The sequence below is a fragment of the Balaenoptera borealis genome (assembly GCF_965194805.1).
Source record: "Balaenoptera borealis genome assembly, chromosome: 1".
NCBI lineage: Eukaryota > Metazoa > Chordata > Mammalia > Artiodactyla > Balaenopteridae > Balaenoptera > Balaenoptera borealis.
Window position 1 is genome coordinate 31198836 of NC_138860.1, and position 25633 is coordinate 31224468.

The 25633-nt window shown below is 39.5% G+C and overlaps 1 protein-coding gene and 1 long non-coding RNA gene across 8 annotated transcripts in view; one reads left to right on the top strand and one right to left on the bottom strand.

The window, feature by feature from the left end:
- The window catches only part of LOC309605658, a 438958-nt gene that overhangs the window by 53316 nt on the left and 360009 nt on the right, over window positions 1–25633 (bottom strand). The window lies entirely within an intron of this gene.
- The window catches only part of RGS7 (regulator of G protein signaling 7), a 600338-nt gene continuing 577798 nt past the window's right edge, over window positions 3094–25633 (top strand). For 2 of the 7 annotated variants that reach the window (XM_082340980.1, XM_082340985.1), the window contains exons 1-2: window positions 3096–10170; window positions 11129–11255. In XM_082340980.1, coding sequence (XP_082197106.1) covers window positions 11178–11255 — 78 coding nt within the window. In that variant the 5' untranslated portion in view covers window positions 3096–10170; window positions 11129–11177. Of the gene's footprint in view, window positions 10171–11128; window positions 11256–25633 lie in introns of those variants that run through there. The other 5 variants (XM_082340984.1, XM_082340986.1, XM_082340983.1 and 2 more) reach the window with 5 other exon arrangements.

A 25633-nucleotide genomic window follows, 5' to 3' on the forward strand; every position in this document is an offset into this window, starting at 1 on the left:
TATGTATTGAGGTGCTCTTATGTTGGGTGCATAAAGATTTACAATTGTTATATCTTATTCTTGGATTGATCCCTTGATAATTATGTAGTGTCCTTCTTTGTTTCTTGTAATAGTCTTTATTTCAAAGTCTATTTTGTCTGATATGAGAATTGGTACTCCAGCTTTCTTTTGATTTCCATTTGCATGGAATATCTTTTTCCATCCCCTCAGTTTCAGTCTGTATGTGACCCTAGGTCTGAAGTGGGTCTCTTGTAGAGAAGATATATACGGGTCTTGTTTTTGTATCCATTCAGCCAGTCTATGTCTTTTGGTTGGAACATTTAATCCTTTTACATTTAAGGTAGTTATTGATATGTATGTTCCTATGACCATTTTCTTAATTGTTTTGGGTTTGTTATTGTAGGTCTTTTCCTTCTGTTGTGATTCCTGCCTAGAGAAGTTCCTTTAGCATTTGTTGTAAAGCTGTTTTGGTGGTGCTAAATTTTCGCAGGTTTTGCTTGTCTGTAAAGGTTTTAATTTGTCTGTTGAATCTGAATGAGATCCTTGCTTGGTAGAGTAATCTTGGTTTTAGGTTTTTCCTTTTCATCACTTTAAATATGTCCTGCCACTCACTTCTGGCTTTCAGAGTTTCTGCTGAGAGATCAGCTGTTAACCTTATGTGGATTCCCTTGTATGTTATTTGTTGTTTTTCCGTTGCTGCTTTTAATATTTTTTCTTTGTATTTAATTTTTGATAGTTTGATTAATATGTGTGTTTGCATGTTTCTCCTTGGATTTATCCTGTATGGGACTCTCTGCACTTCCTGGACTTGACTGAGTATTTCCTTTCCCATATTAGGGAAGTGTTCATCTATAATCTCTTGAAATCTTTTCTCAGTCCCTTTCTTTTTCTCCTCTTCTTCTGGGACCCCTATAATTTGAATGTTGGTTTGTTTAGTGTTGTCCCAGAGTTCTCTGAGACTGCCCTCAATTCTTTCCTTCTTTTTTCTTTATTCTGCACTTCGGTAGTTATTTCCACTATTTTATCTTCCACGTCACTTATCCACTCTTCTGCCTCAGTTATTCTGCTATTGATTCCTTCTAGGTAATTTTTAATTTCATTTATTGCATTGTTCATCATTGTTTGTTTGCTCTTTCGTTCTTCTTGGTCCTTGTTAAACGTTTCTTTTATTTTCTCTATTCTATATGCAAGATTTTGGATCATCTTTACTATCATTACTCTGAATTCTTTTTCAGGGAGACTGCCTATTTCCTCTTCATTTGTTTGGTCTGTTGGGTTTTTACCTTGCTCCTTCATCTGCTGTGTGTTTCTCTGTCTTCTCATTTTGCTTAACTTACTGTGTTTGGGATCTCCTTTTTGCAGGCTGCAGGTTCATAGTTCCCGTTGTTTTCAGTGTGTGCCCCCAGTGGCTAAGGTTGGTTCAATGGGTTTTGTAGGCTTTCTGTTGGAGGGGAATGGTGCCTGTGTTCTGGTTGATGAGGCTGGATCTTGTCTTTCTGGTGGGAAGGACTGCATCTGTTGGTGTGTTTTGGGGTGTCTCTGACCTTATCATGATTTTACGCAGCCTCTCTGCTAATGCGTGGTGTTGTGTTTCTGTCTTGCTAGTTGTTTGGCATAGGGTGTCCAGCACTGTAGCTTGCTGGTCGTTGAGTGGAGCTGTGTCTTAGCATTGAGATGGAGATCTCTGGGAGAGCTTTCGCCGTTTGATATTACTTGGAGCTGGGAGGTCTCTGGTGGACCAATGTGCTGACCAAGACCCTCTCAGGCACACAGCTCAGAAGAAAAAGGAGAAAAAAGAAAGAAAGAAAAAATAAATAAAATAAAGTTATTAAAATAAAAAGTAGTAAAAATTATTTAAAATGAAAAAAATTAAAAAGTAATAAAAAAGAAAGAAAGAAAGAAGAGAGCAACCTAGCAAAACAGCAAATCCACTAGTAATAACCAGCACTAAAAATTATACTAAAAACAAAAGAACAGATAGCCAGAACGCTAGGACAAATGGTAAAAGCAAAGCTATGCAGACAAAATCACACAAAGAAGCATACACATACACACTCACAAAAAAAGAAAAAGAAAAAAATATATATCTCTATATAAAAATACAAGAAAGAGAGCAACCAAATCAATAAACAAATCTACCAATGATAATAAACTCTAAATACTAAACTCTGATGAACATAAAACCAAAAACAAATTAGATGAAGGAAGCAAACCCCAAGTCTACAGTTGCTCCCAAAGTCCACTGCCTCAATTTTGGGATGATTTGTTGTCTATTCAGGTATTCCAGAGATGCAGGGTACATCATGTTGATCGTGGGGATTTAATCCGCTGCTCCTGAGGCTGCTGGGAGAAATTTTCCTTTGTCTTCTTTGTTCGCACAGCTCCTGGGTTTCAGCTTTGGATTTGGCCCCTCCTCTGTGTATAGGTCAACTCAGGATGTCTGTTCTTCACTCAGACAGGACGGGGTTAAAGTAGCAGCTGATTAGGGGGCTCAAGCTCACTCAGACTTGGGGGAGGGAGGTGTACGGAATACAGGGGGAGACTGCGGCGGCAGAGTCCGGCATGACATCGCAACAGCCTGAGGCACACCGTGTGTTCTACCGAGGAAGTTGTCCCTTGATCACAGGACCCTGGCAGTGGCGGGCTGCATAGGCTCCAGGGAGGGGAGGTGTGGATAGTGACCTGTGCTTGCACACAGGCTTCTTGGTGGCTGCAGCAGCAGCCTTAGTGTTTCATGCCCATCTCTGGTGTCCGCACCGGTAGCTGTGGCTCGCGCCTGTCTCTGGATCTCGTTTAGGTGGTGCTCTGAATCCCCTCTCCTTGCGCACCCAGAAACAATGGTCTCTTGCCTTTTAGGCAGTTCCACACTTTTTCCCGGACTCCCTCCCGGCTAGCTGTGGCACACTAGCCCCCTTCAGGTTGTGTTCACGCAGCCAACCCCAGTCCTGTCCCTGGGATCTGACCTCCGAAGCCGGAGCCTCAGCTCCCAGCCCCCATCCTTCCTGGCGGGTGAGCAGACAATCCTCTCAGGCTGGTTAGTGCTGGTCGGCACCGATCCTCTGTGCGGGAATCTCTCCGCTTTGCCCTCTGCACCCCTGTTGCTGCGCTCTCCTCCGTGGCTCCAAAGCTTTCCCCCCTTGCCACCCGCAGTCTCCACCCGCGAAGGGGCTTCCTAGTGTGTGGAAACTTTTCCTCCTTCACAGCTCCCTCCCAGAGGTACAGGTCCTGTCCCTATTCTTTTGTCTGTTTTTTCTTTTTTCTTTTGCCCTACCCAGGTATGTGGGGAGTTTCTTGCCTTTTGGGATATCTGAGGTCTTCTGCCAGTGTTCTGTAGGAGTTGTTCCACACGTAGATGTATTTCTGATGTATCTGTGGGGAGGAAGGTGATCTCTACGTCTTACTCCTCCACCATCTTGAAGGTCTCTCTAATTCTGTGATTTTTAACCTGGCCTCACCGCTGGGCCCTGACAAACAAGGAGAGAGGAATAAACTCCTGATAAGGACAAATTTTAGTTTTTATTTTTTTCCTCTTTGCCAGCCCCCTGACATTGGTATGGGAGTTTAATTAGCAAGAAAATGGCCATAAAATAGACAAAAGGATGGTAAAAGTGGAGAATAATTCATTAATGTGAGTATTGTGCCATAAATAATTGAGAGTTGACTACAAAGAGGAAAGTATTTCTTAAAAGTCTGTCATTTCAGATAAGATTTCTTAAAACGCTTTGCTTTTTTCACCCTGCCTATATCAATCTCAAATCAATTATCCCATAAAATGCCAATGTAATATTGTGACCAGCATTATCCATTTAACATGTCATCATCTTTGTACTTGCCCCTGTGTCACTTGCAGTTCTTTCACACAATAAAAGCCTCAAATTAGTAAAGTGCTTTCTTCTAGAAATTCAAAATGCTTTATCCATGTTAATGTTTAATTAATTCTCAAAGCATTTCTCTGTGGAGTGGGCATGTAGTAGGAAAAGGAATTATTCTTTCCTTTTATGACACATAGGAAACAGGTTTGAAGAGCATATCATTTCCATCTACTGTGGAACTTGATGCTAATTCAGTTTTGTTCAAAGTCATAGACCATGTTCTTTTCAAACAGAATCATGTTCATGGATTTATTCACTCAATAAATCAGCAAATAATTACTGGGTGCTCTCTCTATGTCAGGTCCTGTTCTAGACCCTGGGGATATAGCAGTGAACAGGAGAGGAAAAATGCTTGACCTCGCAGAACTTAAATTCTTTCAGAGGGAGACAGACAACAAACACAGTCAATAAGTAAATTGTATTGTATGTTTGAAGGTGATTAATGCTCTGAAAAAGAAAACAAATCAGTGTAAAAAGGAAGGGGAGTGACAGGAGGGGGCATAACTTTAAATACGTTATTTAGAGTAGGCTTCACTGAGAGGGTGCCTCAGCAATATCCGAGGGAAGAGCTGTCAGGGCAGGGGGATCAACTGCTACAAACATCCTGTGGTGGCAGCATGCCTGGAATGTTTCAGGAATCAAGGAGGGCAGTGTGGTTGGAACAGAGTGAATAAGGGGAGTAGCAGAAATTAAGGCCAGAAGAGGTAACATGGTGTCAGATCAAATGGTGTCAGAATGAGGTCACTAGGGTGGGCCCAAATCCAGTATGACTGGTGTCTTTATACAAAGGGGGAAATTTGGACACAGAGAAGAACACAGAATATGATGTGAAGAGACAGAGAAAGCCATCTACAAGCCAAGGAGAGAGGCCTTGGACAGATCCTCCCTTCAGAGCCTTTCAGAAGAAACCAACCCTGGCCGACACCCTGATTTTGGACATCGAACCTCCAGAGCTGTGAAAGAATACATTTCTGTTGTTTAAGCCACTCAGTTTGTGATGCTTTGTTACAACAGTTAGCAAACAAATATACTATTTCCAATATTTCAAAAATATTAATCAAATTCTATTTTTTTCCAAGGTAAGACTGAAGCTAAAGACAAAGACAACAACAACAAAGACCTTAAATGTCATTGTTTGGGGTGGAATTACGTTTATTGGGTGAAGTAACAGGACTTTTACCTGATGCTCAGGAGTTCTATATAGAGTGAAGAAATGGATGCATTATGACATTTTACAATTTAATTTGTTTGACAAAAATATCTCAAGATATAGGGTCCATGAGGAAAATGATAAGTGATTTTGAGCGATGATATCTGAGAATCACATATTTACACGGTTTTGGAAAGAAAGAAACAGAAAAACATCCCAGAATATCCATGTTGTTTTGTTGTTTGCAACATAAAAAGTCATTACATAGGCCAAAAATACAAAAAAGAACATATTAAAGCTTTATGTTCTAAGATCCAGACAGGCTTTGAGAGAGGATCTAGTCTAATTTCCACAGTTTATATATGAAAAATGTGAGTCCTAGAAATGTGAAGGTGATGGACATAATTTTGTTTCCAATATACTGTAACACAAATTATGAATTGTTTAATGAGGCTTAATAATAACAATAGAAGAAATGGTGAAATGTGCTATTCCTTGAATCTTCCTCCTTGATATTTGCCTTGCAAGGGTAAGTAGTCAAAGGAATTTTGAGTCATAAAGGCACAGAGAGAAAGGTGTAAGTTAGGTACGTGGAGGGATGACAGTGGGATGAAAGATGAGACAGACAATAGAATGAAAGGCATCCTGGTGGGAGACCCCTGGATTTTTTTAAACTCATGCTGTTGCTAGAGGCATTTTTGCACATTTTTTTTCATAGGGCTTTGGAGACACATAGAGGCATGTTTGAATCCAGGCTCTGATAGTTAGAAGGTATATGACCATGGTCAAGTTTCCTAACATGAACCTCAGTTTCTTTACATAGCTTGTGGGGTAAATTTTGTCAGAAATTGTGAGAATTAAAAAAAATGTATAGGATGAATATAGATATGAATTATGTCTATATATAAATATAGATATGGTAGGAATCCTGTAAATGGTGGTCTTATTATAGTAATTTCCTAATGTGTTTCAGAATTTCTTGCCTTTGTGTCTTACTGGAAACGCTTTCTGTCATCATCTCTACATGGAGATATCCTATCAGTCCTTGAAGAGTCCAGTTTGAATGTCAACCCCTTCCCTTCAGCCAGTTCACATACTTTCTATCATTCAGTTTTGCACTTTCAGGTAGTTATTGGTTTCAAGGTTTTAGCTCCCTAACTTGGATTTCTTGTAGAATAATGAAAAGCACCAGGAAGACTTGGATATGAACTCTGCCAGCCACTCAGTCAGGGAAGTAGAACCACTATGAGTATAATGGAATAAGAGTTGTATTTTAGGAACAATAGTTTACACAATTGAAATATCTGAGAAAAGTCACTGCCAGACACTCTGAGGCCTTTGTGTCGGTGGGCAAGTTGAAGCTTACAGGGATATCTCAGAAGCCAGACATAGCCGGGTGCTGGAGGGGACAAATTACAGGAAGCTGGTAGAAAGTCAATGGAAAGCTATGGTCTTTGCATGGCTACTGCTCCTTTAGGTCCACATTCAGACTCTTGGTATGTGTGTGGGGCGACTGTTGCTCATAAGGGTTGGGAATTAGGAATGTCTGAATGTGAAGTGAGGGAGAGCAAGGACATGCTAGAACGCTCTGGGACTCTGTGTGTGTCACGGTGTCAAACTACAAAGTCCTTCAGAGAGGAATAGGTGCTATCTCACTTTGTTTTCCTTATTTTGCACAAATTCCTCCTTTGGCAAACTCTGCTCACATGAACACAGGGAAGGGGATTTTGGGAAATATAGTTTTGGCTAACCAAGTTGACAGAGTAACAACCAGCACGGCCACTTATTGGTTATGTGGGCTGTATCTGGACAGTTTATGTAAGCTTTCTAATCTTCCCCTTTCCCACTGGTGTATCAGTGTAAAAGACATGACAATTATAACTACCTCTGCAGGGTTTTAGTGAGGATTAAATGAGATAATAATGTATAGAATGTATTACTAAATATAAAAATTACTTATCATATTATTATTATTAGATACATCTATTCATTTAGCTAATGTGCATCTACTGTGTGCCAGAAACTATGCCTGAGATGTTATATAGCAGTGAGATAAATAGACATTATCCCTGTTATCATGAAGCTGATCAGACACCAATTAGATATTCAAATAGAGATGTTAAGCAGGCAGATGAAAGACTGGATTTCAGAGCATGGGTCTACATTAAGGGTATATATTTGGGAGTTATTAGGATTTAGGTAGCATTTGAAGGTCTGAGTCTGATTTAGCTCACCTAGGGAGTGCTCGTAAATTGAGAGAAGTAGAAGCCCACTGACTGAGATATGAGGCATACCAAAATTTAGAAGTGAAAAAGATAAAGAGGAACAAGCAATGAGGCTGCGAAACAGCAGTCAGAAATGTAGAAAAGAAATAAAAGGGGTGGGGGGATGAGAGAAATAGGTGAGGGAGTTTAAGAGGTACATACTTAACAGTTACAAAATATATGAGTCACAGGTATGAAATGTACAGTGTGGGGCATATAGTCAATAATTATGTACTATCTTTGTATGGTGACAGATAGTAACTAGACTGACTGTGGTGATCATTTTGAAATGTATAGAAATATTGAATCACTATGCTGTGCAACAGGAACTAACATAGCCTCACAGGTCAATTAAACCTCAAAAACAAACAAACAAAGAAACTCAAAGAAAAACTGATCAGATTTGCAGTTACCAGAAGTAGGGGTGGGGGGGAGGTAGAATTGGATGAAGGTAGCCAAAAGGTACAAACTTCCAGTCACAAGATAAATAAGTACTAGGGATGTACTGTACAACATGATAAGTATAATTAAGTATAATTAACACTGTGGCATGTTACATATGAAAGTTGTTAAGTGAGGAAATCCTAAGAGTTCTCATCACAAGGAAAAAACACATGTTTTTCTTTTCTTTTGTATCTATGTGAGATGGTGGATCTTCATTCACTAAATTTATTGTGGTAATCATTTTATGATGTATGTAAGTCAAATCATTATGGTGTACACCCTTAACTTGTATAGTGCTGTATGTCAATTATGTCTCAATAAAACTAGAAGAAAAAAAAAGAAATAACAGCAGTGTCCTGATAACCAAATGTAGAAAGTTTTTGAGAAGGTGAGAGGGATCAACTTTAACTTCTGCTGCAAAGTTGATTCACATGATAATTGAGAACCGACCATTGATTTAGTAACAAGGAGGTCATTGTCAGAATAGAATGGGTTCAAGACAGAATTAGGGTGAGGAAATTTTTGGTGTAAAAGGAAGCAGAAAAATAGGACAGGAGTAAGTGGGAAGTGTGTCAAGGGAGATTTTACACGTATCTATAACTGTATCTACATATAGATATCTTACATACGCGTCTTACCTAAGATAATCTACACATAGATATAGATATCATATCTATATGATGGGTGGATAGATGGATGGGGTATATTTTACACCTCATTCATAAAATATGAAATGTTAGCTCTATTCTGTTAGTTTGTTGATTGGTGGGAATGTTCCATCAGTGCTGAGCTTGGGTGAGACCCCCCCTATAGGGACAGAACCTCTATCTCGAGGTGTGAAGGAGAAAGACTGCTTGTTTCAGGCAGTTCCTCCTTAAGAGAAAAATTTCCAAAATGAGTGAATATGCCCAGTTATTCTTTCCAAACTTATTAATCCAGTTCATGACAACTTCCCGGAGTTGACTGAGTGAAGGGGAAGAGAGAGGGGCCAAAGGGGAAGAGGTAGTTTTTGGCTATGGTAAGAAGGTTAAGGACATATATAGAGAAGAATTTGAAAAAATGGCAATTTTGCTGAAAAAGATCACAATTTCCAGAGCACACCATGGAAAGAGTTTGGGAATTGGGGAAGAGTGGGAGATGGGTCAGACTAGGGTGTGTGTAATGTAGTTTGGGCTAGTAATCTTTGCCCCGTAGTATTTAGAACAGAGGATAGGTTGAATAAATATTTGTTCCCTGAGTGAAACCTGACAGGACCTGGGTGGGACTGGGGAAATGCACTGGTGCACATGGCCCCCTGGGTTTGCTTTGAACAGTTGTCCTGACCAGGGGTAAGTTCTATTCTTACCTAGGATGTTAGGAGGGGCTGGCTTGATTATTTTGTCTCTCCACCACACCTGGCCCAGCTGTGGAAGGAAAACTTCAGATATTTATAACTTCACAACCCTGTCCCTGAAAGCTGGACACACAAGTTTCTTTACTATAGCTGGGACACAAGTGATTTTTCTTCTTAATGTGGCTCTAATCCTTACAGAAAAGAATTAGTGACAGCAACCTGAGGAATAATTATGGGGGATCAGCACCCCACACCTTCTTTGAAAACTGCTGGAGGTTGAGAGTGAGTGGGTGAAAGTTCCTCTGAGCACCATCTGTCAGAGAGAGAAACCAGATATTGGGGATGCGCCTTCATTTTAACAGGTGGCAAGATGTTCACCTCGAGTTGGCAGCCTCCAGATCATTTCCCGTTTCTCTAACTTAGGAGGAAGCTGTGAAAGTCGCAGGCAAACGGGCTGAATGACTCATTTGATCCTGGACATTTCCTTCACTCCTAGGATGTCTCAATATCTCTCTACTCTCGTTATTTAAGCATAACGATGAACACTCATCTGCTTCCCTCGCACCGTCAGCGAAGTCATCAGGCACGTGACGAAACTGCCGGCTGCAAGGGGCTCCATCCATTCCTGCATGCCTCCATCCATCCACCCACCTACCCATCGCCCTTCCTGTTCTCCGGCTTACACTCCCATCGCCAGGCCTTCAGCGGCGCGCGCACCGCCGGGCCGGGTGTGCAAGGGCCCGGGCTGCGCGCGCTGGGGGCAGGGCGGCAGCTTCTCACAGCGGAGACTGTGGGGCGGCGGGGCCGGAGGGGCCGCGAGGCCGAGCGGAGCCGAGCCCCGCCCCCTAGCCAGCACCTACGGACGCCGGGTCCCACGTGACAGTCCCCTCCTCCTTCCCCAGTCGCGCGCACGGGCCGGGCGTCTCGGTCCCGCGCGCGCTCGTGGTCCGAGAGCCCGGGAGCAAAGCGAAGCGAAGGAGGGAGCGGCGGAGCGCGGGCCGTCAGAGCCCTGTGCCCGCGCGGAGGTGATGAAGCTGGCCGCGCGCTGACACCGCCGCACCCAGCCGCCGGGAAGAAGGCGCCTCGGGCCGCGACCTTCAGGAGAAGGTACGTGGCTGGGGGTGGGGGTTGGGGGGAGGCGGCGCCCCGGAGCCCCGCGACCCGGTCTTCGGGGCTGACACTGCCGCTGGCCCGGCTCCCGCGCGCGGCTCGGGCTCGCCTGCCATTTGCTGCCTCCGTGAGAGCCAAGCAGGCGAGCTGGGCTTGCTTGTTTTCTTCCCCTCTGTGCCTGGTCACTCTGAGGCTTCCGCAGTTAGGTGCTGCTCACGGTGACCCAGGTAATTGCCTAAAGGGCCGACCTCCCACCTGGTCTTGTTTCCGGGACACCTTCTGATGCCTTCTTGCAAAGGTTGGGCAGGGTTACGCCGTGACTTCCGAAGCCGAGTGGGCCGAGGGGAGAGGAGCCAGTGGCCGGCAGTGCAGGCAGGTGAAAGTCGGAGAAGCTGCCCTGACTCTGTGCGGGAGACCTAGGGGAATGAAGACGAAACACATGACTGGAGAATGGCTCGGGGAATGGGCCTCTCTGATGCGCCTGCATGCGGGAAACTAGGCAGACACCTGGGCGAAAGTGTGCTGCCACAGGGTGTTGCCTTTCTGCCCATTCGGGGAAAACACCGAAGATACTGTGGAGATGCAGTATTGGGAGAGAAGAGAACTCATAGGATGGAAATGGTAACCGTGGTTTTTTTTTTTTTTTAAGTGAGCCTTAAACACTTTAAAAAATGAGTACCCAGAAAATCAAGTCAATTAAAACCATAATCAAATGACTATTTTAACTAAATGATTGTCATTTCTTACTTATAATTCCCTGGGAGTACTGTAGGTGTAAATTCAGTTTTTTGTTTTTTTTTAAAATCTATTTCTGTGCTATTTCTTGCAAGCCAGCCCCAGCATTTAAGCATGCTCCATTGTGGGATGGGTGCTGTGGATGGGGAAGATGAATCAAGAGTCAACCTTCTTAAGTACTACCATTAGGATCTCACTGATGTGTCTCTGACTTTTGCAGGGAGGACTGATAATTCCTGTATCTAAGAGTGGACCACGTGTGTGGTGACATGGCCCAGGGGAATAATTATGGGCAGACCAGCAATGGGGTGGCAGATGAATCACCCAACATGCTGGTGTACAGAAAGGTAAGGATTTCTTCACTTTCGTGGAAAAAGGGAAACTTCTGGCTTCCTTGAATTTTTTTTCCCTCAGATCAGAGTATATATCAATTTTGTGGCCTTATGGATTCTCCACATCCCCAGTGACTGCACATTATACTTGAGGATGATCTGACATTCTCAAGTAATGCATATGTGTAGAGACACAGTGAAGTAAATGAGGCAACTCATACTGTGTTCTCATACTTTCCCTGGTGATCTTACATAGATTAATCTGCAGTCAGCAATAGCAGCAAGTTTGGACATCCCACATATTTTGTTTGTTACATACATGATTTTATAGCATCTGTAATAGATTTTAGAAGCTTTTTCTTATACTCCTTCTAAGCATTTAAGTTATAATGATTATATAAATGTATAACATTTTAGAAATGAAAATAGACTACTTTGCAATTTTGGGGCAAGTGTGAATGTGGCTGTGAATGTATGGGTGGTTTAATAATTTTACTTTTAACTAAGCAATTCCAGTTTTTTTTTTGTTAAATCTTAGCTTTAAAGCCACCATAATAAAGGTGTATTTGAATATTGTATGTGCTTCAGAGTGGTTGCTTAGGTAAGTTCATTCTGGTTATAGTCAACAATCTTACTAAAATTAAGGAAGCAGTATTTTTTATTTAACTTCTGTACCATTTGTTTCTATTGCATTTTATGCTGGGATTATTTTTCTTTAACATATTATCTGTAGTGCTTATGGGGCAAGACTTCTTTAGTTAACACTAGCAATGGTAAAAAGGAAATCAGACCTTGAAACGAAGGAAATTGTTAAAGATTTTGATAAGTGTGAGCCCATTGAAGAGTCTAGGATGAGTTTGCTAGAGGATCAGAGCTGGTTATGAATAAAGATGAAAAGCTTTCCACCTTGACCTATACTAAATGAAAACTCTCCTTCTTTGTGGGCCAGGATGACTAAGAGGTGGTGATGATATGTGTTTGAGGAAATCTTGTTATTGCTTTGATGTGACTATGCACGGGCATCCTGTCAATGCTAGCCTTGTAGACCGTAGTGTATTGTGTACCTGTGAATGCACTTTTGTGGGTCTGGGATAGCACAGTAAAACTTTTTATCCACAGGGAAAAAAAATTGCCTATTTTAGTCTTAAAGCATGCCAACTGGATAAATCAAGAAAATAATCCACTTGAGCCTAAGTTATTACTATTATTTTCCTACATTGATTGAAATTACTGGATATTTGCCCATTCTGTATAGATTTGGTTCTGAGAAGAACTATCTTGGGGGCAGTTATGTGTTTTTTAAAGAAGTTATAATATTCTTTATTGTTTTGTATGACTGAATATTGTAATATGCAAGATGTGAGAATTGTAAATTCTATCTTACAGGTTTGTGCAATGTCGAGAGTTGGACTTTTGTAAAATTATCAGTAGTTAGCTATTTTTGTTAGGTCAAACACTATATTCTCTGTTTCCCTATTAAAAGATCAGGGGCTGAATTGATTGGACATCTAACAGTTAATCTTGATTAGAAATAAAGTTAATGTGACATCAGTCTGTGTCTCATTTAGTCAGTTATCATGAGAATAAGTGAAAAATGAGGCTAGGAGTTTTATAGATAGTTATTGGATTATTTAGTGTACCTAAGCTTCATATTGCTAATTTTGAAACACTATAAATTGTTGTTTAGCATCAAATTGCCATTAGGGCTACTTATAAATTAACAGGTTATGATGACTTCAGGGAGAGAATGTAATGCCTCATTCTTTTGAGCATTGTTATTCTGTTGGGTAAGGTTGGAACTGCTTGTGCTACTTCTTTGCCCTCCTTTTCCTAGCTTTTTGTTTAGGGTAATGATACATACAATTTATTTCTAGAAAAGATTTCCCTGATAAATCATTGTTGGAAAAAAGTTGTTAACACCAGTAAATTTTACTCGGTGCTTAATTATGCATTGCCTGTCTATCCTTTTATTCTCTGAACATATATCTTTTTGTTTGTGATATAAATAATAATATATAAAGAAATACCAGATAATTTATATAAAGAAACGCAGTTGCTCTTGGTTATCATTTGCTGGTTACCAAGTCAAATGGTCCGTGTCTGTAGGCAGACATACAACATGATGTCATGTGACCATTTTACCTCTGTTTTTTGTATCTTATGTGGGCTTTGACATTTAATATCTTCTCAGTAGAGGCCAGATTTTAATGTGAAGAACAGCGGAATAGTTGGAGAGGGGTAAAAAGGAAAGGAGTAGGTTGACTCCATATGTCAACTGCTCAACCTGCATGAAAGAATAAGTGACTTGTTACAAATGCTTATTAATCATGAAGTCAGTCAAAGGTTAGAAAGAGCTTTAGCCTCACGGTACGTTGCTTAGTATCAGTGAAGAGAATGGATAGAGAGATTGCTGTTTTATCGATTCATGCCAATTTTCCACTTCTAGTTCACTGTTGAAACACAGTTCTTAAAGTGGGTTCTGTGTTCTCACCATTTCCCCTCCCTGCAAGCCACCTCTTGTTTACTGCCCAGGATTCTGATGGTTTATACCTACTAAAGATATGCACGTGCTGTTTCCATTTTTTCTCGGTAGGTTGTGAATGAGGTTTAGGAGCATTCTTGTGCGGGATAGAAAACAGTGAATGGTTGTCAAAGTGTAATGCACAGAAAAGAGCTGGGATTTGTGAATTTCTTGTGTTCATCTGATGTCTCTCCATCATGATTACCCTCATATGGATTATTGGAATTCCTCCAAATAATGGGAAAGTTCCAGGGATCTTTTATCCATGGAGAATTCCTTAGCGATGTTCAGGAAAAATGTATTTTCAGTGGGTAGAACTATGATCCTCCAGGCAGAGTGAGTGCTGCCATAGTGAGGGCTACAGGCATTAGTAACACTGTTACCAGCCAGGGTTCTTGGACTCCTTAATCAATAGAAATTGATAAGAGGCCAGATGAGAAATTCAGGCAAGGGTTTATTGGGACTCCCACTGCAGCACAGGGGGGTGAAAACAAGTAACAGCTCCCCTTGCTTGCTGCCTGAGTGGAGGGTGAGCTGGTTCCCTTAAATGGGGTGAGGGTAGGGGTGGATCCGTGGGTCGGACTGGAGAGGTGGCTTGGGTCGTCTGCCCACTCCCTTGGTGGTGCTGGGTGCAGGGATCATGTACAGCACCCTGCTTTTGCTCTGGACACCTCAGAAGTGGCAGTTGGGTTTTTGGTCTTTTTGTATCTTCTTCATAATTTGCCCCAACTGCACATGCAGGCAGTTATTTTTAGTCCCTTATAGTTTCTGTTGCTCCAGGAGACGTTCGTCCAGGTGCAAGCACTGCAGCAAAGGGTCCCAGGTCCCAGCCTGTCTGAACACTGCCTCACAGTCAGGGTTGGTACCTGCAAATCAGTCTCGGATATTTGCCAGTACCTTTTTGGCTTAATGTGAGGGCTCTCTGTAGGCTTCATTTGATATCAGAGGTACATTAAAAAAATCCATATTGGACAAAATATTTTCCTTACCAATTTTTCAATTTATAATGCTGCTTTTTTTTATAAGCAAGTGATTAAGTTAGAGTGGTTATGTCATTTTATGTATTTGAAAACATTCAAAAGTTTATAAAATGTGAAGCTTAACCACTTTTATTTCTGGGGCTTCCTAAGCTCCCTTCAGGTAGGCCTTAACTAGAATGGAATAGAAATAATCAACTTCCTTAAGAAGAGACCCACCTAGCTCCAACTCACCTTGGATTCAGACTAGCTTCTTGAAATGTATGTAAAGGTGAAAACTCAGAACTCAAGCACTACTCTCATTCTTGATCTGCTTTGGGTAGAACTCTCATTCCTGGGGGTGGTACTGGCTGTAAAGGATCGCTGAGCTAGAACCCAGGGTTACAAGGAGACACATTCTAAATTTGGTGTCTGGCCAGCATGCTGCCCACTAGACAGTATACATCACTTTTTGTCCAGAAGCTGACATTCCTGCCTTTGAAAAACAAAATTTCTAGGGCACCTTGGGGCCAGTATTTCATATTGGCTGGTATGCTGGCTTCTTACTAGCAAGAATGCTCAAAATGACCAATAATTTCTGTTATTATTGCAGCAACCGTTTATCCTCCGGTTGTCAGAAAAGAAAATGAAAATATTTTCCTCATTCACTGTTGTAGTGGAATGAACACATATTTTGGAAATAGCAAACCTATAAAGTTCACTATGCCTCTCCCCTCCCCCCCACCTTTTCCCTCATCCATTCTCTCTTCCCCTCCTCTCTCTTCATTTTCCATCTAGTCACTCTCATTCCGTTTGCTTCTTCCTTTTCACTTTTCAAAAACGACTTAAGCGGGGACGTCCCTGGTGGCCCAGCGGTTAAGACTCTGCACACTCTGCACTCCCAATGCAGAGGGCCCAGGTTTGATCCCTGGTCAGAGAACTAGGTACCGCATGCCGCAACTAAAGATCCCGTGTGCCGCAACTGAGACCCCATGCAGCCAAATAAATAAATAAATATTTTTAAAAAAGACCTAGGGTGAAGATGTAATATTCCCTGAGATGCTGCTCATTTTAATTGTGAAAGAGAAAATGATGTCTTTTGGAGATGAGAGCAGGTACCAGCTTGTTTGAGCACCTGTTATACACAGACATTCAAGTGCTTTTAAACTCGGTATCATATTGTGGTAGTGGCAAAAGGTTAGTCTTGAAAGATTAAGACTGCTCTATTTTTTGAAGAGTAAGATGGGACCACCGGCCTTTCTTACATAAAGGTGTAATGGGAGCTATCAGCCCAGTAGGAAGATGACCTCTGCTGATTGGCTTGACCTAGACATTGCCTTTGAAAGCTTTTTCTGAAGTCAGTCTGTTCTGTGAAAACAGATATATCTGCAAGAGAGGGGAGTGACTAGTTTTCTTCTTTGGAAAAGATTTAGTCACAGACATCACTAGTTTCTTAGTGGTGAGTTAGCTGACATTTTTGGCACTAACTCAGTGCATTTGTCACTTCAGGATTGTCCAGTCTGGTCAACCTTGAAGGTGTCACATTCCTCCCTCCTCAAACTCCATTATGAAAAACAGCCTTTGACATTTTTGAACCTTAGTTATCTTACTCTGTCTGGGTATAGGGTGCAGCTACATGTTAGTACAGTAAAGAATATTTCTAAGTGATAACCAGAGAAAGGCCTGTTAGAAAAGGAAGGAATGTTTGCAAATGGATAATCACAAAAGGCATTTAGGCCCCTCAGATTTCTAAATTAGGGGCTCAGATGGGAGGCAGGCATCAGAAAAATTCCATTTCTAAAAAATTCCAAAATGGAGTGTCTTCTATATGCATTATTTGAAAGCACCTTCCTAGACTAAAGGATGTTGTCTGCTATAAATATGAATTTAATCTGTTTGAATCAAATGCAGACCTGTTTTTCCCTCAGTGACACAAATGCGTCCTGAGATAGGATAGGACCACCATCTATGATACTTCTGAGAAGTAGACAGAGACATTTTATGAGTAATAATTTAATGTTGAATTTTGGATAATAATTGAGTTCGGAGCAAGAAAGCCTTCCACGGTGGAGCTTTTTCCTCACCATTTGTTGCTTATCAGTGCTATTTGTGGCATTAAGATAAGAATTTGTGGCCTGAATTTTATTTCCGTTTCTCACCTCCAACTTCCCCACATCTAATCGATCAGAGGAAAGTGCAGATGTAGAAAGGAGAAGCTATGAAGGGATTTTATTGCCTTATAATAGCCTTTGTGGCTCTGTTGAGTGATGGAAAGCAGGGTATATTTCGGTAGTATGATTGATGGAATGTGGTCACTGCAGAGAATATGAAAATATTTTGGATTTGGATAGTTTAGTGACTTAATAATAAATATTAAGTCTCCTTGAAAACGATATTGTGGAAAACAAGCAGCACAAGTAATTGGCCCTTGCTCCCCCTTTCATAGCTGTGAAAAGGAAGCATTTGAATGTCAGTGTTACAGAGGCTTCTATCTTACAAAATATCAATCTAAGTATAAAATAATTGTAAATGTTAAAGTGGGTATGCGGTTCCTTAGGGAAAAAAAGACCCACTTCTCTGCCATTTGCCCAAGGCAATATGAAAATTTGACTTTCCCTCTTTTTAATTCCCTTTGTCTTGTGTCTAATTCAATTAACAAAGGTCTCAGGACATTTGAACTCTAATAGACAATCATGGAGGTTATTTCAGCTCCATTAAAATTGCCACCTGGCCTAGGCTAGAAAACATTTTGACTGGGGGTGCCTATCCAGGGAGATAAGTTGTTCTGTCTCCTGGAAAAATATGTAGGAAAATGGCAGCTTTGTTCTAGCTGGGTTCTTAGGAATAGTTTAGAAGCCTTCTTATGTTAGGTCCTTCCTGGTGATTAGCAAGTAAAATTTTCTTAAGGAGTCAGTGTGCCGAAGTAGAAGCATGTGCATTGCAGTTGGGCGGTTTTGGTTTTAAATCATGGCTCTGCCATTGTTTAGCTCTGCAGTTGTGGGTTAACAACCTAACTCCTTTCATTTCAGTTTCCTTATGTATAAAATGACAAAAAATAAGGAAATATTTCCTTCATAGAGCTGTTTGATGATAAAATGAGGTAGCCTATGTTAGACCCTCAATGAATGTCTCAAAAATGCTATAATAATAATATAATTATACAATTATAATTATAACATAATTTATAATATATAATAGTTACATTATATATTATAAGTCTAATAACTTCTTTTCTTATTACTATTTATTTAATGAAACACCTTGTATGTTCCATGGGGTCCAATATGTTGCTATATTTTTTGATAAAGGTGAAAATGTGAACATTTTAACCACCTCCAGTCACGTCTTTCTGGTAGTTAAAAAGGCAGATTCTGTAAGATGCTTTGGTAATACCATTTTTATGACACAATGAGTGTCCTGTCTTATGTTATTAGTTCATATAGCTAGCTTCTTCTGTTTTTAATAAGCCCTTTGAATTATTATCTAATATATCTTTGAAGTCTGCATGGTTACTTAGATATTATGTAAACTCAATAAAGCCTTTGCATTCTGGAATTTCAGAGGTAAAAAGGAAACTAAGAATTTATCTACTTTTTAATTTTGCAGATTATGAAATTTAAGATCAGAGAAGTAACATGATTTGTCTAAGGTCACACAGGTTGAATTCAGGTCTTTATTTGTCTTTCTGTGGTGTGTGTGTGTCTCTCTCTTAAAATAAATGCAGTAAGTCTTGTGTTTGTAGTTCGGTTTCAGTAAGAAATCAGCATCCTGGTTACTCTGTGGCATCCATGGATTATTCCAGGATATTTAATCACCCATTATAAATAGATTACTAGATTCCCTTTTCCCTTCAACTATAGTTTAGCATTTGGAGCCCCAGGAATGATAAGATTGGGAACTAGACGGACTGACCTACCCTGGTAGTAGTTCTGTTCTTGATTTGATCCTGACTGGAAGTTCTAGGCTGATGAAAACCCAGAATTTGATGCTCTGTGGCAACACTGTCCGATAGAGCTTTCTGTCATGATGGAAATATTCTGTGTACTGTCCAGTATAGTAGCTACTAGCCACAGAGGGTAGTTGAACACTTGAAATGTGACTAATGTGACCAAGGACTTGAATTATAAATTATATTTAATTTTAATTAATTATAATTTAAATTTAAATAGCCCCCTGTGGCTAGTGGCTATTATATTTGATAGCATAGTGATTATGGAATAAAGACCTTTGGAAAAACAGCATCAAACCCAAGAGAAGAGATAAAAGAAAATGCTATACTTAGCTTGAGACTTGGCATGCAGTGCTTGTAACAAAGTAGAGCCCAGCAAACAATTTTTTAAAATAATAATACAGATGTAAGGTTTTAAAGGAGGACCATGGTCTGCTATGGAGATATTAGGAGATATTATAATAGATGACACCAAGGGTTGATGTTTTGTTATTTTTCATCCTATGGAAACTTTAAGTTGTCTGCAGAGGCTGGCCCTCCAAAGGTCAGATGATAGGGGCTGTCTTTCAGTAAGACTGAAGTCTGCATATACCATGAATATTCCAGGAAGTGCACTCGCAGCATCTCAGATGATTTGCTGGTGTTGAAAGTATTCCAATTAATTTCTGTCTTATGGTGTCTCAGACATGCATCATAGCCATTCCAATTCCTAATAAGACTGAGGGAAAACCAGAAGCCCTGGGTAAAAGGGATTTAAAGTGGTTGGAATCCTTGTTCAGAATTTAAAATTGGGTTATAAAGAAATCCATTTTTTTTAAGCTTACTTCTCTTTCATATGTCTCAGAATGTTGAAAGGAAGACAGTAGTCTAGGGGAAGTAGTAATTCATGACGGAGTGACAGAGTCTCCAAGTCAGAAGGGCTAGATGTGAATTCCTGCTCTGCCCCCGACTGGCTGTGTAAGTTTGGGCAAGTGTGTTAACTTCTCCTAGAGACTACTTTACAGAATCATTGAAAAGATGAAGTATAAGTGAGAATGTTTGACTGAGAGTGATTGACAGGTAATACAGACTCTTTTTAGGAATTGTGGAAGTTACTGAGGTTCCTTGCAAGAATAAACTTTGCAAAACTCTCCTTGACAAGTCTTCCCTGCTTGCTGAGTGTCCCCATGGCTGTAGGTCATTTAGGAGTCCATCTAACATGCTTTCTCCCATTTGGTCATTGCTGGAAGATGTCAAGACCAATATAAATCTACATAACCATGTTTGGCCACACAGAAGCTTTTGAACGTTAGGCAAAAGGTTAGTAGAAAGTTTTTCTCTAGTACAGAAATCTAGGGAAGTTTTTCACCTTTAATATTTAAAATGGTGTATACCAAAGCATTTTGAAGAAAATTAAGTACACATAGAACATATTATTAATAATATTTCTCTTGCTGAACTTTTTTTAGATGCATTTCCTCTGGAAATTCATGCCATTTGTCACTTGCTCTGTTTTATATTTAGTATTTTGGGTTTTGACTTTTGGTTTATTGTTAATTAGAATAGTTGTCATTTACTGAGTGTCAAGGCCTTTACCTGTATTACCTGATTTCCTTAAAATATGTTGCACGTTGATTATTAGCATCCTGTTTTTCTAATAAGAAAGCTGAAACTGACTTATGCAGACCATGTGACTGCCCAAGATTGCTCAGGGATTAGTAACAGAGCTGGTGAGCTCCACGAGGGTGGAGACTCCTATCTTTCAGTGCTGTGTTCCCAGCACCTAGAAAAATGGCACATGATAGGTGTTTCTGAATATTGAGTGCCTAAGCACATGAATCAATGAGTGAATAAATGAATGAATGCTTGATCCAAAGACCGTATTCTTGCCTCTTCACTGTGTTGCTTCCATTTAAGTTAGTGAATGGACAGCACACTCAAAATTCAGTTCTGTACACAATGCATACATTGAGCCTCAGCGCTGATTGGGCCTTGTGTGGGCATTGGGGATAGAGTTGTGGTCTAGATAGATAGGGTTTGAGCCCTCACTGAGCTTATTTTACAGTGGTGAGGACAGATGTCAGACAATAGGGTTTGAGCCCTCACTGAGCTTATTTTACAGTGGTGAGGACAGATGTCAGACAACTTATCGTAGAGTGATCACTGCTGTGAAAAGGGAAGAACTGGCTGTTAGGAAAATTTATTTATATTGGCTCATCTGGTTTCTAAAATAAATATTATGTTGATATGTATCTTCTGTTTGCAGTTCTGAGTGCTTAGCACAGTGCCCAAAGTGCCCAGCTTCTGACACTTAGTATGTGCTCAATAAATGAACTAAATTGAGCTAAGCTAATGTTGAAAGTCTTCAGAGATTTATGGAGACAGAGGAGGCAAGAGTGTTGATCTTATCCCTTAGAAAACCAAATGTCTCCTTCCATAGACTTAAAATTTACTTAATACTTGTGAACTTTAATGAAATTACTTTGCCTCTTTGAGTCCCAGTTTCCTCCTCTGAAAAATGGAGATAGTAATAATAATAATGATAAGTTATTATAAATAGTGCATGTAAAGCTTGGATAAGTAGGAAACATTTAATATATGTTAACTATTACTTATAAATGCTGCCCCAAAAGGATTTCTCTATAAGTGGAAGTGATGGCATATAAAGAGGATTTCCCTTTAAAATTTGTCTTTCTTATACATATTTTAGAATTTAGAATTTGCTGCTCTTCATTGGCTCTTGATGATTTTGTTTCAAGCTGTTTCATATGGTAAATGTACAATAAATATTAAAAATTTTTCATCTTACACAATTCAAACAAATATAAAAGTAGAGAAAAATAATATAAAGAATCTTCGTGTACCCATCACATCGTGTCAACAATTCTTAACTGCTGGTAAATCTTGTTTCATTTATGCTTCCTCACTTCGGATTTCCCCCAGTTGGTTATTTTGAAGCAAATCTCAGAAAATATATCATTTAAGATATAAATTCTTTAGTGTGTATAAGTACTTTTAAGGAAGATAAAGGTAAATAAAGGTAAATAAAATGATAATTTGTCCTAGGTCCTTAAAATAATGGCATATTTTACTCCATGAGCTTTATCATTTTTTTCATATTGCTCAAATGGGTCTATCGTTCTTTCTCTTTCTTTTATCTTTGTGGTAAAATACATCTAACATAAAATTTACCATTTTAAACATTTTTACATGTATAGTTCAGTGGCATAAAGTACATTCACAATGTTCTGCAACTGTCACCACCATCCATCTCCAGAACTTTTTTCATCTTCCCAAGCTGAAACTCTGTACCCATTAAACAGCAATTCCCCATTCTCCTTTCCCTCAACCCCTGACAATCACCCTTCTACTCTCTGGCTCTATGAATTTCACTACTCTTTTTACCTCATATAAGTGGAATTATGCAGTATTCTTTTGTGACTGGCTTATTTCACTTAGTATAATTTCCTCAAGATGCATTCATGTTATAGCATGTGTCAGAATTTTCTTCCTTTTTAAGGCTGAAAAATACTCCATTGTATGTATATACCACATTTTGTTTATCCTTTCATACATGGATGGGCATTTGGGTTACTTCCACCTTTGACTATTGTGCTAATGCTGCAGTGAACATTGGTGTATAAATATCTGTTCGAGTCCATGCTTTTAATTCCCAGAATCGGAATTGCTGGATCATATGGTTATCGTATTTATAATTTTTTTGAGGAACCACCATATTGTTTTTCATAGTGGCTACACTATTTTACATTCGTACCAGCAGTGCACAACGGTTACAACTTCTTCACATTCTCACCAACACTTGCTATTTTTGATAGTAGTTATACTAATGGGTATGAAGTGACATCTCTTTGTGGTTTTGATTTGCATTTCCCAAATGATTGAGCATCTTTTGCTTATTGGCTATTTTCATATCTTCTTTGGAGAGTTTGTGAACTTTTAAAGAGATTGATTGTCTGCAGTGAGGAATGGTTTGACCTATGAACTACATGACCACTTAGATTTATGTCTAACCAAAATTCTGTTATTTTTGTTTGGGTTTCTGAGCTACCTTTTTAATAATGGGGAGATCTTTAAAGTCCTTCTATCCTTAGCTTCCAAGTTTACAGTTAAAGTGAAACCTCCATAATTGACTCTTTTGGGTGATGGTAGTGATGAAGCTTAATGAATAAAAAAATTAAAAATAATAGCACATTTAAAAATGAATTCAGTTTTATTTGTTTTGAATCTATGAAGTAACTGCTTTTGGGGCTATTGGGATGGGACAGGCAGTCCACATCTCTTAAAGAATCTTGTAAATGTTTTAAAGAATATTCCAGACTCTCTCAAATTAGAATATTTATTGTCTTTCTTTGACTTTTATTTAGTCTTTCCATCCTTTTATTCCCAGTACATTTAAGTTTGGAAAATGTTAGTGAATATAGAGCACTCACTTTATTCTTAAGGTAAGAATAGAGATATAATTGATTTTAACCAGAAAAGTTACTATTCATTTAGATTAGTATAGAAAGATAATTTCAAATGAATTTCTCTTTTCATCTTAAATCTTGTTTTTATTCAGTTGTATATTCTTTTCATAACATTTCTTTTAACTGATTTGAACTGATTAACTGATTTGAAGATGTCTTAGTATAGGTCATGTGGGATGAGACTTTCAGTGGCTTCAATCAAAAGGACTTTATCTGTTGGAAATGTGTTCTAGCATTCCCCATTGCTGTCTTACTCTGCAAATTTACTAGAAACTAATTAATTTACTTGTACACTATGATTTGTTTGACTTGTACCCTATTGATTTGTTTGACTCAAAGCTCATTATCACTTTATAAAACTGTGGTAAACCCCTCTGCCCTTGATATTTCTTTTCCTCTTCTTCTGTAGTAATAGCACTCTGCATTTTCATGTAGGCACATGGCCACTAGAATAAAGATTGCATTTCTCAGGCTCCCAGGCAGCTAGTCATGGCCATTTGATATAGTCTGGCCAATGAGATGTAAACAGAAGAGGTGTATATAGTATCTGGGAAGTACACTTAAAGAAAGGGAGTATACCTTTCTTTTTTCCTTTTCGTACTCTTCCTGGCTAGAATGCAGTCATCTTGGCTGGGAGGTAGAAGCTGAGAGTTATGGATGGCAGAACAACAAAAGGGAATGAACCTGGGTCCCTGATGATTATAGAGTCAGCATACAAACCTGACCTGCCTACATAATTCTATGTTAGAGAAAAATTAAAAATTAATTAAAAATTAAAAATTCTTCTTCTATTTTTTTAAAAGATTTTTTTAGAGCAGTTTTAGGTTTACAACAAAATTGAGAGGAAGGTACAGAGATTTCCCATATAATCCCTACCCTACTTAACCAACCTTATTATCAACATTATTCATCAGAGTGGTAGATTTTTACCAAGGATGAACCTATACTGATACATCATAATCACCCAAAGTTCATAGGCTACCTTAGGGTTCACTATTGATGTCGTACCTTCTGTGGTTTGAACAAAATATATAACGACATGTATCCATCATTATAATATCATACAGAGTAGTTTTATTGCCATCTTTATGTCTTCTTTAAGATACTATGACTTGGATTTTCTGTTACTTGCAACCAAACCAAATTCTAACCAACTCAACAGCTACATCCGAAACCTTTTATTTTTAATCTGTAAGATAGTAATAGGGAAAAAGTTTTTTTTTGAAATATACGTTTCTTGTTTTATTTTATAAACTTTTTCTAAAAAATTAATTAATTTATTTATTTTTGGCTGTGTTGGGTCTTCGTTTCTGTGCGAGGGCTTTCCCCAGTTGCGGCGAGCGGGGGCCACTCTTCATCGCGGTGCACGGGCCTCTCACCATCGCGGCCTCTCGTTGCGGAGCACAGGCTCCAGACGCGCAGGCTCAGTAGCTGTGGCTCACGGGCCTAGTTGCTCCGCGGCATGTGGGATCTTCCCAGACCAGGGCACGAACCCGTGTTCCCTGCACTGGCAGGCGGACTCTCAACCACTGCGCCACCAGGGAAGCCCTTGTTTTATTTTAAAAGCAACCTATTTGCTTTCTAGGAATAAATCTAGTTTCTTTTAAATAATATAATTGAGAAATTCTGCTGCATTAATTATGTAAATAGTTCAATTTAATTTAGTAAATATTTATTGAACAATTGTTTTGTGCTAGGTAATTTTGCTAGACGTGTCGGGGGTAAAGAATCAGTGATGACAATCATATATTCTTTATCAGAGCACTTTACAATCCCAAGATTGGAGGATCAACCGTTTTACAGTTAATTTCATGTATGTATATGTGTATGTGTAAAACCTCATAAAATTGATGGTGCACTTATTAAATTTTTTATTATTTATTTATTATTTTTAAAGATTTGTTTATTATTTATTTATTTATTTACTTTATTTTGGGTTGCGTTGGGTCTTAGTAGTTGGGGCACACGGGATCTTCATTGAGGCATGCAGAATCTTTCGTTGTGGCGGGCGAGCTTCTCCCTAGTTGTGGTGTGCAGGTTTTTCTCTTCTCTAGTTGTAGCGTGCAGGTTTTCTCCTCTCTAGTTGTGGCGTGCAGTCTCCAGGGCACATGGGCTCTGTAGTTGTGGCGCGCAGCTTCCAGAGCGTGTGGGCTCTGTAGTTTGCAGCACTCAGGCTCTCTAGCTCAGTAGTTGTGGCATGCGGGCTTAGTTGCCCCACGGCATGTGGGATCTTAGTTCCCTGACCAGGGATCGAAACCTCATCCCCTGCGTTGTAAGGCGGATTCTTTACCACTGGATCACCAGGGAGGTCCCTTACTCAATTTTTAAAAAATTCTTATTTTCCTATGAGGAAACCAAGGCCTGGAAAGGTTATTTGCCCATGTCAAAAAATAAATGCACATTAAAACCATAGGTTTCATTTTATTGCCAATTAAATATGCTAGGTATAAGAGGAAACACTTTTAAAAAATTTGAATTTATTTCTTTACCTTAGAAATTAC